The following is a 12,417-nucleotide window of genomic DNA, read 5'->3' on the forward strand; positions in this document are numbered from 1 at the left end:
TCATAGTAATCCTCCAACTTCAGCGTCCTAAGTGCTGAGATTAAAAGTGTGCATCACTAGCTGGGCGTGGTGGCACACACCTTTTTAATCCAGCACTAGGGAGGAAGAGGTAGAAAGTTTGATGTGAGTTTGAGGCCAACCTGAGAATACATAATAAATTCCTGGTCATTCTGAGCTACAGTGAGATCCTACCACGAAAAACCAAAAAAAAAAAAAAAAAAAAGTGTGTGTCACTTGCCTGGCCACTTTTTAAATTCTATTTTGTAGATAACAGGTTATATTTATATATATTGTAACAGGTTATAATCTTAACCTCTTGCCCCTCCTCCCATTTCCCTGGGGGCCCTTCCCAGTGGGGTTATGGGATTCACTGTGGGGTCATGAAGGACTCAGTCAGTCCCTATGAGGTAGCAGGGGGACCATGCCTCAGTGTATTCCTACCCACTCTGTGGCTCTTACAATCTTTCCATTCCCTCTTCTGCAGTATTCCCTGAACCATGGAAGGCCTGTTGGCAGTCTGATTTAGTGTTGAATTTTCTGTATCCTCTGGATTTCTGCTTTTATGGGTTTTGGTTGATCACCATGTCTGTCACCATTGCCATGGAGCTGGTTGACAGGCTAGCAATAAGAGCAGTGTTCATGTCCCCACTTTCTCTATAATCTCTCCTGGTCCCTGAAAGATGTAGTACAGGTGGCACATCTTGTGTGATAGGCAGTAGGTTTTTTCTTTTTCTTTTTTGGTCTTCTTGCTAGATCTTGGTTCTCCTCCATTTTCTCTGACTTCTATAAAATAAAGCAGATTCTCCAACCAAGAATGACTGAGAGCAGCTTGGGTTGAAGCAGATAAATGTAGTTATTTGAGAGACTTTTGGTATGAAATCTCCAGAGAGCAGTGGGGCTTCTATCTAAAGTCCGAGTTTCCTGACCATGGGATCCTGACTTGGTTTACAGCACCAGATATGAGTTTTCTCCCACTCTGCGGGCCTCATGTGCAGTCAGAGAACAGTTGGTTACCAACAGAGGCATGTGCCACTATTGCACAAGTGTGTACTTCTTGTCTGGCTGGTTGATTTCATAGTCTGCAGGATCCCTTGCTTATTCATGCTCTTGGTAACCATTGTCTTCTAGCAGTTCCTATAGGGCTTTCCAGCACTGTGACAGCTGGCCAGGAGAGAGCTAGTTTCCCTTTCAGCTCCAGCATGGTATTCGGATGTCCTGAAACCATAACCTTTTGTGTCTTCAGCAATAGGGTCTTATCGTTTTTGCTTTATTTTTATCTTAAGATGATATGACCAGTTTTGAAAGAGTCTCCAGATCTCTTCTGTAATGTAATAACAAGTGATGCTCACCCGTGACTCCTTCTGGACATTTTGATGCGGCATAACCCACAATTGTTAAAAAAAAAAAAAAAATCACGCTCATCTCTATGACCTTTCATGGTTTTGATTTGGATCTGTCATTTCATCCTGTCAAAATCTTTTGACTTGTATCATCTTAAATTCATTTCATCTGTGAAATTGATGAGCAAGCCTTTGACACTGTCATCTACTGAAAACTACTGCCTCAAGCAGGGTCAGCAGTGGTATCTATCCAAACGCATACTGCTCATCCATACAGGCACTCATTGCTAATGGTCTCTAGGCAGCAGTCACCATACCTCATAAGTTCACCACTTGCACTATTTTAGAAGAAACTAAAAGTTACAGTTGTAGCACTAGTGCTGTAACCATTGATTCAGAGATAGACAGAGAATCAGAAAAGTTAGGTTGCCATATTACTAGCCAGTTTTGCCTAGTAATCCAACTTGTTTGAAACCAGTAGCAACAACTGAAGTGTTTCTGTATTCAACTATCATCATTTTTATTTATTTATTTTTTATTGACAACTTCCATATTTTGTTGGAGCACACTTATTGTATCATTATTACATTATGTAATTCATGTCTGAAAAGTGAAAAATACAGCAATATTAATGACATGCTTTATTTAGGAAGAACCATGAAACTCTAATTTAATTACTTCACTGGAACATTAATCTTAGCTCTTAGTGTACTCCCTGCTTTTTGTCAGAAATGATCAAAAGTTGTTTTGTATTACAAATGAGCTCAAGAAGTCCCATTTGTTATACACACAGAAGAGTGACTACATCTGGAGTTTTTTGAACAGAGAGATTAGGGTGGAATATTAATATATTCACTTTGTAATTTCAGGCAAAGTGAAGGTAATTAAGCTCTTCAAAATTGAATTTAAGGACTACTGCTTTCTAAAGTACCTACCAATGGCTCTTAAATTAATTAAGGGTACTGTTTGCCCTCGTTTATATTGCCTCAATTTAAATGGATTAAGTCTTCCTGTTAGCTATTTTGAGAGTACTTGTAGTTTAGAATAACTTTTTAAATGTTTTAAACTTTTACAAGAATGTCATAAAACTGTTTGGGGCAAATAAACAGTTTGAATACATAATTGAAGAAGGCAGGGAAAGTATGTTGATTTCTTTTAAACATTAATATTTTTTCCTTCCATGTATAGAAGATAATGTTTAATTTTCACCTGGGTTTCATATGTTAATTCCAGGAGTTATATCAGTTAAATATGATTATTCACCCAACATTTATGAGAAAATGTTGCTAGCATGCATTATAATATGTATGTTCCATTTTGAAAAATTACATTTCAAATTATTACTTATATTTTATTATGGGTTCATTACATTTAAGTCATGTGTATTATTTTTCTTTAGTTATGGTAGACATATTTTCCCCCCTGTTATACATCTGTCTAAAAATCAAAGATCATAGCACCTATCTTGGTAGCTAATACTCCATATGTCTTGAGAAAATAAAGCCGGGCGTGGTGGCGCATGCCTTTAATCCCAGCACTTGGGAGGCAGAGGTAGAAGGATTTTCACGAATTCAAGGCCACCCTGAGACTTCATAGTGAATTCCAGGTCAGCCTGGGTTAGAGTGAGACCCTACCTCGAAAAAAAAAAAAAAAAAAAAAAAAAAAAAGAGTAAAAGAATGGGTAATACAATTAATATTTTCAGTTTCACTAATTTATTTAAATAGGTATTCAGTTGTTATTTCATATATTGATTTTATATGAGCTTGCTTAATTTTATACCTTTATCATTTTCTGTTTATAATCTGGATTTTTTACCAACAGCCAAAACTGCACCTCAGTCTCCTGATGCCCGGGCTGGTCGTGGTCATTCCCAAGCTGATACTGGCCTTAGTCCATCTGTGGCAGCCACCAAAGAAAATCTCCCTGTGCTCAATACCAGAATTATCTGCCCAGGTAGTACAGATTATGAAGCCTATTATGTTTCTCCAGTATTTTAAGTGAAAATGTGTAAGTTCTCATTTTCATAAACTATGGAATGTGTTCTACAGTACACCATTTCAGAACATCTTAGCAAATATAGGATACCAGCTCTTAGAAGCTTTTGTGTATATTAATTGTCTATGATTATTAAAACATGTTTCTGCGCCCTTTCCTGAGACATTCTAATTGGTTAGTTCTAGGTTTGAGCCTGGGACTCTATTTATTGAGTATGTAAAGTAAACTTGATCTTTTACTCTGTGACTTCTAAGTATCTCGACAGCTTTACTTTTGGCTTTAAACCCCTAGTCTTTCTACAGACATTTTTTGGCTTAATTTTTGAATATCGGAAGCATCTTCCAGCACTATTAGAATGAATTTACCTTGGGTTAGGCTAATACTAGTAGAAACCTAAATCAAAATCCTGCAGGTGGTAGAGGGAGGAAAATACTGGTGTTTCAGTGGTATCTTAATGTATCAGTTGTTTAAGTTACTGAAAATCTTTTTCTTTATTCATAGTATATTGGAACTCAATTAAACCCTGAAAAACAACATCTCATATGAGTTATTTTTTAAAAGATTATCCACAATTTTATAAAAATGGTTGGAGACTTTAGTACCTCATTTTCAATACTGGCTAGAACTAGACAGTAAACAGAATACTTAAAAGTCACATAAAACAATAAGATCTAATGTATAAAGAACAGTCAACCTACACATCTTAAGTGCATGTAGAACATTTTCTAGGATAGACCATAAACCAATTAGATTATAAACCAATTCTCTATAAAAATTAAAAAGCTTGCAATTACACAGTTGTACATTCCCACCACAGTAGAGTAAAAGTAGAAGTCAGTGAGACAGAGTTAGGAAATATGAAGGTCAAAGAAAAATACAAAATAAGTTTGACAAAATATTCTACGATGTGTAAAAAATAATGCACCATTCCAAATCTCATTTAATATAGCTGAAACATACTTGGGGTGAGATGGATAGCTGTAAATACCTAGATTGAGAATGTCTACATATATCAAACCAGCATGCTAACTTTGTGCCTTAATACATTAGAAAAAGAAAAGCAAGCTCAATCCAAAGCCAACAGGAGAAAGAAAGTAACAAAAATTAGTGGGGCTGAAGAGATGGCTTAGTGGTTAAGGCGCATGCCTGCAAAGCCAGAGGACCCAGATTTGATTCCCCAGGACCCATGTAATCCAGATGCACAAGGTGGTGCATATGTCTGGAATTCATTTGCAAAGGCTGAAGGCCCTGACCTGCTCATTCATATTCATTTTCTCCCTCTGTCTCTTTCTCTCTATCTTTTTCTCTCTGCCTCTTTCTCTAGATAATAATATTATTAAAAAATAAATAATAAAATTATTTTTAAAAAATTAGAGTGACAATAAGAGGATAGAAAAGCAATATGAAAAATGAATACAGTGGGACAGAGATAATTCCAATCACTAAAATCAGGAATAAAAGAACAAACATCATCACGAGCTTATAGAATTGAAATAAAATAGTGTATACATTAGACTGCCCTGATGAAATGTACAAATGCCTAGGAACATAAAAACTAACAAATCTTATTCAAGAAGAAACAGAAAATCTGGCTGTAAAAATAGGCTAAATTAGTAAGGTCAAATAACTAGAAAGAAAGGTACAGGCCAAATTGCATCGTTGGTAAATTGTACCAAGTATATTCAAAAGAATTAATATCAGCTTTTCACAAACTCACCAAATGAATGTTTTGCAGTTTATTTTATGAGACCAGTATTACCCTAATTCTAAAACAAAACTATCACAAGAAAATATAGGCAAATATCCTTATGAATATTGACACAAAAACCTTCAGCAAAATGCTAGCTAACTGAACTAATAGGATACCAAAAGATGATCAAGTGGATATTAGTCCATTAATGTAAAGTTTATTAAGCATAAGAAAATCAAAAACTTCAATATACCATCTTAATAGAATAAAGGACATAAACTATACAACTCATCTCAGACTCAATTAAAAAAAAAAAAATCCAACACTTGGGCTGGGGAGTTAGGCTTAGTGAATAAAGTGCTTGCTATGCTAATGTGAGAACTTGGTTTTAGATCCCTAGCATCCATGTAAAGCCAGATGCTGTAGTGTGAGCCTCTGTAAACCCAGTGTGCCAGTGGCCAAAATTAAAAAATAAAAATAAAAAGAGGTGGAAAAGGAGAATCCCCAAAGCTAGGCTAGCAAGTCAGGCACACATAATGGAAAACAATGAAAGACCGTCCCTAAAAAACATGGAACATGAAGCCCAGCCCCTAAAGTTGTCCTCTGCTCTCCACACATACACAGCGGCACACACATTCCTGCATTCACATGTGAAAATACACACATATATACACATCATACACATGGGAGATACACAAACAAATCCCAACACTTTCTCATAGTAGAAACACTCAAAAAACAACAAAGAACACCTATGAAAAACTCCACTAGCACTTTACTTATTGATGACATGCTGAAAACTTTCTTGTAAAGATCAAGAGTGAGTTGAAGATGTTCATTCCTCTACTTTCCACGATAGGTTTGGAGGGTTCAGCCTTAGCAAGTAGGCCAAATAAAAAGGGATTAGAAGCATCCAGATTGAAAGAAAAAAAACTATGTTTTCTCAGATAAATCTTGCATATAGAAAATCCTAAGGAGTACATACATGTGCAAGTAAGCATGCATGTACACACAAAAAAACTATGAGCACTAATAAATGAATATACTAAGGTTGCAAGATAGAAGATCAACATGCAAAAATTACATTTCTATATATTATCAGTGAACATGATATTAAGACAAAAGTTCAGTTTGCAGTTGCATCAAAAAAAAAAAAACCAAAATATTTAGGAATAAATTATACCAAGAAAGTGAAATGCTAACACTGAAAAATACAAAACAATAGGGAAAGAAATTAAAGGCTTAAGTAAATAGAAACACATGAGAGCTCATACATTGGAAGAGTAAGGACTGTTAACCCACAGTACTGCGGATGTTACCTAATCTCTGCTAAAGCCCAGCAGTCAGTTGTGAAGAAATTTGACAAACTAGCCTTAAAATTCCTATTGACATGTAAAGGAGTCAGAATAGCCAAAATTATTTTGAATTATTTCCTGATTTCCACAAAGGAAAAGATTGCACAGTTCTTTCATAAGAAGAACAGATTTGAGAGTTCAATAACAAACTCCTGTATTTATGGTTAATTTGCCACATGTCCTAAGGCAGTTCAGTATAGAAAGAGGTACTTCACCTAACAGTACTGGAAACAGATTTCCACTTTCAGCAGATGAACTTGGACTCCTACCTTACACCTTACGTAAAAATTAACTCATGGATAAAAAACATAAATGTAAAAGCTAAAACCTATGAGACTATTTTAAAAAAAGAAAACTGAATAAATGTTCATAACCTTGGATTAGGTAGTGGTTACTTAGGTACAATAAAGACAAATTAGGTCAGTTGGATTTTATCAAAATTAAAGATTTTGTGATTCAAAGAACACAAGGGAGAAAAAATGACAACTCAAGAATTTACAGGTCATATATCTGATAAGGGACTAGTATCACCAATGTATAAATACATCTTAAAATTCAATAGTAAAAAGACAGTTATTCTAATTTTAAAATGAGAATGGGATGTGAATTGGTAGTCTCTTAAAAACAATATACAAATACCAGTAAACATATGTAAAGATGTTCAGATTTTCAAACATTAAAGAAATGTCACAGTGAGGTACCCCTTACTTTACTAAGATGGCCAAATCTAAAAAGAGAGAGGGGCTGTAGCTCAGTAGTGAGCTTGCTTATAAAGTGTAAGGCCTTAGGCTCAGTCACTGATACTGCAAAGTAAAACATATTCGAACAAAACTGCATGAGGAGTTCTAGCTATTCCCATTTTAATACATTGCTAAGGGAAATGTAAAATAGTGCAGTTCTTTTTTAAAAGCTGCATGTCCTCAAAAAAATAAATAAATAAACATGCTCTTAACATGTAAACTAGTAGTTTACCTTCGGGAGTGAAGAGAATTTAACATAGATGTCTACATGATGATTTGAAGTAGCCTTTATACTGGGCTCTGGGAAAACGGCTCAGTGGTTAAAGGCACTTGCTCAAATAGCATTCACAATAGCTCCAAAGTGGAAAAAACTCAAAGTGGAAATAAACCCATTCACACATTGGAGTATTAGGCAGACACGAAGCTCTCATACATGCTACAGAATGGAAACATTATGCCAATTATGGACAAAGCCAAATGTGTGATTCTGTTCATGTGAGATGCACAAATCAGTCAAATGCATAGATAAATGTAGACTAGTGGTTCCCAGGGGCTTGGGGACAGAAGATAATAGCCAAGTAGGGTTCTTTTGAGGACTGGAGAGAAGACTTGGTAGTTAAGGCACTTGTCTGCAAAGCCTAAGGACCCATATTGACTCTCCAGGTCCCACATAAGCCAGATGCACAAGGTGACACAAGTGCTCAAGGTCACACATGCACACAAGGGCAGACATCTGGAGTTTGATGGCAGTGGCTGGAGACCCTGGTGTGCCAGTTCTCTCTCTCTCCCCTCCCCCTATCTCTCACAATAAAACAGCTTGCCTCAAAAAAAAGTTCTACATAGTGATCGCTACACAAGTTTGTGTGGGTGTGTGTCTGTGTGTGTGTGTATTACAAACAGCTGGATTATTTTAAAACATTAAAAGAGTGAACTTAATGAATTATATCACCATAAAATATTTTCATTATTTTATTATTTTATTTTTTTAGAGAGAGAATTGGCCAGGGCCTCAACCACTGCAATCGAACTCCAGACGCTTGCGCCGCCTAGTTGGCTTCTTGACCTTGTGCTTGCCTCACCTTTGTGCATCTGGCTAATGTGGGATCTGGAGAGTAGAACAGAGTAGAACATAAGTCTTTAGGCTTCACAGGCAAGCGCCTTAATAGCTAAGCCCTCTCTCCAGCTCCATGAAAATATATTTTTTTAAATTTTTATTTATTTATTTATTTGAGAGCGTCAGACACAGAGAGAAAGACAGATAGAGGGAGAGAGAGAGAATGGGCACGCCAGGGCTTCCAGCCTCTGCAAACGAACTCCAGACGCGTGCGCCCCCTTGTGCATGTGGCTAACGTGGGACCCGGGGAACCGAGCCTCGAACCAGGGTCCTTAGGCTTCACAGGCAAGCGCTTAACCGCTAAGCCATCTCTCCAGCCCGGAAATATATATATATTTTTTTTTTGGTTTTTCGAGGTAGGGTCTCACTCTGGTCCAGGCTGACCTGGAATTAACTATGTAGTCTCAGGGTGGCCTTGAACTCATGGCGATCCTCCTACCTCTGCCTCCCGAGTGCTGGGATTAAAGGCATGCGCCACCATGCCCGGCTCCGGAAATATTTTTTTAAAGATAAATTTAGAACATTTCTGGTTCTGGAAAAGGTTGCTCCAGTCTCTGGGACCCAGGGATGGCTGTTGGGGCTGGAGCTATGAATGTGTCTAACCATAAGACAAAGGAGTTTGGACAGAGTTCAGAGGTAGATCATGTGTTTTATGTAGATGAGGCCTGGGCTTTGATCCCCATATATATCCAGAAAGTATTTTCAAAAAGATCACACTTTTCTGCAGTGAAGCTTACTGGTGTCTAGCTTTTCACCTTCCAGGTTGTTCTCTGCTCTCACGAGATCTGTTTTGTTTATTTACTAGTTTATATGTAAAGGATATTGGTATAATAATATATGACATAGCACATATTAAATTAACTTGACAGAATGCAATATGTCTTGGTTATTTGATCACTAGCTAATTTTCATTAGTTAAAAGAATGAGTAATGATAATCCTTTAAGAATTGGTTGAGGGCAGGAATTTTTGAATTTGTGAATCTTTGAAGACTTAGATAAAGACTTTTCCCCCAACTTCCTGTGTTATTTGTGTTGTTTTTGTTCACTGTTGTTGTTGTTGTTATTATTATTATTAGCTTATTCCATTAGGCTCCTGTTACTTTGTTTTTCCCTACAGATGTTAATATTTTAGCCTTATAATGAATAGATTTCTTTAGCTTTGAATACTTTAATGGATCCGTGGAAATTGTGTTCAAATAAATTTGAACTTTTGCACACATAGAGCAAGGATAGCTGTTTCATTTTATATACTGGATAGTGTATTGTTCTAAATTTCATGCATACCTATATCTAATGTTTTACTGTACATTCTTAAAATAATACTGAGTGTTTAACATTACTATATCTCTCAACATTTTAAACTTCATGAAATTTTGGATAATTTGCCCTCATAGACACATAAAGGAAATTACATGCTTGTTGAAGTAGTGGTAGAATTACTGAACTGATAAGATCTCACAAATCCACTTTTACTCTCCAAAAGTCTTTATGCCCACATAGCAATAGTGGAATAATTGAATGTGTCATGTTTATAAGCACCATATTTTTTAGTTTTGGTTAATGAGTTAAGTAGTCACTGAAAGTCATTTGTTGATAGCAAGATGTTTGAGATTAGATCCAGTTAGACTGGTTCTGACCCTGTTTTCTCTTACATGTGATCCTGTGTGTATTAATTTTTTTGTCTAGGTTTAAGAGCAGGACTTGCTGCCTCAATTGCTGGGAGTTCTATTATCAACAAAATGTTAATAGCAAATACCGATCCTTTTGGTGCAACTCCGTTTATTGACCCAGATGTAGATTCATTGTAAGAAAATATTTTTGTGATTATTCTGCTTTGGCTTTTTGATTCTGTTTTATACAAATTCTAATATTTCACATGCATCACAATATATATGTGTATGGTTCTATATACAAAAATGATAAAGAGAAAGTGCCAGAAGTTGAGAGTAAACACAGTGAGCTATCCCTGAGGCCAGGTACCTTCCCTGTATGCCTCTGGGACACACTGTCCTGTGGCTTTTCCCCAGAGACACTTCCCTGACTCCCTTCTCAGTGTCACCAGTTCTGTCTGCCATCTTTCCTTGACCAGCTGCTGGGTCCACTGACTTTGAGCTTTAGCCCACACTGAGCTCATCTCTTTTCAGATTCCCAAAAAAACTTTTCTTTTCTTTTTTTTTTTTTTTTTTTTGGCAGCTTGGGATATACTTCCTTTGACTTTAAAGTTTGCTTTCCTTTCCTTTCCTCTTCCTTTCTCTCTCTCTCTCGCTCTCTTTCTTTCTTTTCTTTCAAGGTAGGGTCTTACTGTAGCTCAGGCTGACCTGGAATTCACTGTGTAGTCTCAGGCTGGCCTTGAACTAACATTAATCCTCCTACCTCTGCCTCCTGAGTGCTGGGATTAAAGATGTGTGCTACCACACCCGGCTAAAGTTTGCTTTTTTTGTATATCATTTCTATACTGATATTTCTCAAGGACAGTATCCTACTTAAATTTTCAAACATACCCAGAAGAATGGCTTTTTGCTCAATAAAAATGTGTTCAGGTGAAAGGCTGAAGAGGAGGAGACTTTCTGATGATTAAGAGGAACATTGGCACCTGACATCCCAGCCTTCCTGTGAACATCTTCATTTTTCCATGTAGTTAGCAGTGATGTAGGAGATAGAAGGACTGAGCGTCATCAAACTGAACAGAAAACTGAACAATTGCTGTTTCTGCTTTGCCGTTGCCTGCTGTCCCAATATATCACACATACCTCTTACGCATATGTACTGTGGTGGTACACATGGTTCATGTATGGCCCATGATTTCTGCTAAGCTCTAAAATCTTCTGTGTGGAAGGGACATTTAAATGGTTTTAAGTACTATTTCATGAACCAACTATAATTGGTTTTGAAACTGAAATGGATTTTTGTATGCTTTCCCTTTTTATCATAGAGATGGATATTCAGAAAAATGTGTCATGAACAATTACTTTGGGATTGGATTAGATGCAAAAATTTCTTTAGAATTTAATAATAAGAGAGAAGAACACCCTCAAAAATGCAGGTAATTTCAATACTTGGAATAGTGTTATTACATGAAGGTGTTATTTTATTTTACTTTTATTTGTTATGTGTTTTGCTTTAAGGAGTAAATAAATAAAATTTCCTGAGATTGCCCAACAATATTTATTTTCAGAAGCCGTACTAAAAACTTGATGTGGTATGGAGTCCTTGGGACCCGGGAATTATTACAGAGATCATATAAGAATTTAGAACAAAGGGTTCAACTTGAGGTAAGTTCATCCTTAAAGTAAAGATATTTCATATTATCTTATTTATAAAAATAAAATTATTTGTGGAGCTAAGTTGATCCAAATTCTTCTTGATTAGTAATTAAATACTTAAGAAGATAAAATGGGTGTAATTATCAACTTTATTCTAGAGGAGGTTCTAGACAGTGCATATGAATAACAAACAGACTTATCATTCTCACTCTAAAACTGGGGCTATTATGGGGTTGTAATAACCCATAAAAAATAGAGCCCCTTTAGTGGACTTTATTTAAATTTTTAAAAACCTGATCCAATTCTATAATGCCTAAAGTTTCACAAAATCCCTAAAATAATATGATAATTGATTAAATATTTTAATTTAATATATATTTTGTTCCAATTATTTCTCACAGGTTTATAAAAGAAAAAGACTATAACCATTTTAATTTTTCAGATTTTTTTACTACTATAAGTAGAAATTAAAGACAACAAAAATTACTTAATTTTTTTCAATATCAGGAAAAAGTAGGTTGAGGGGCAGGAGAGATGGGTTAAGGCACTTGCCTGTGAAGCCTAAGGACCCAGGTTCAACTCCCCAGAACCCATGTAAACCAGAAGCATGTGGTTATGCTTGCAGTGGCTAGAGGCTCCAGCATGCCCATCCCCCCCCATAAATAAGTAGATGAAAACATTAAAAAGTAGGTTGAAGATATGCTCAAAATGGACAATTACTATGGAATTTCTTTTTTGACTATTGGCTCAAGTCTTATCGTTTATAGTGATAATCATGTCCAGTCTTATATCCTTTTATAACCAGATAGTTTTATTAAAGCATACCATCATCCAAACAAAAAAAAAAAATGAATAAATCTTGACTTAATTGCTCTGATCAATGAGTGCAACCGAGCAATATTGGTGTTATTGTAACCC

At 36.0% G+C, this 12,417-nt stretch overlaps 1 protein-coding gene across 5 annotated transcripts in view; it reads left to right on the top strand.

Annotated features, from left to right (window-relative positions):
• The window catches only part of Dgkh (diacylglycerol kinase eta), a 233,189-nt gene that overhangs the window by 187,663 nt on the left and 33,109 nt on the right, over nt 1-12,417 (top strand). For all 5 annotated transcript variants that reach the window (XM_004650996.2, XM_045145808.1, XM_045145805.1 and 2 more), the window contains 4 exons: nt 3,163-3,294; nt 9,923-10,040; nt 11,169-11,279; nt 11,412-11,508. In XM_004650996.2, the coding sequence (XP_004651053.2) occupies nt 3,163-3,294; nt 9,923-10,040; nt 11,169-11,279; nt 11,412-11,508 (458 nt within the window). The remainder of the gene's footprint in view (nt 1-3,162; nt 3,295-9,922; nt 10,041-11,168; nt 11,280-11,411; nt 11,509-12,417) is intronic.

The sequence above is a fragment of the Jaculus jaculus genome, chromosome 3, assembly GCF_020740685.1.
Source record: "Jaculus jaculus isolate mJacJac1 chromosome 3, mJacJac1.mat.Y.cur, whole genome shotgun sequence".
NCBI classification, from domain to species: Eukaryota; Metazoa; Chordata; class Mammalia; order Rodentia; family Dipodidae; genus Jaculus; species Jaculus jaculus.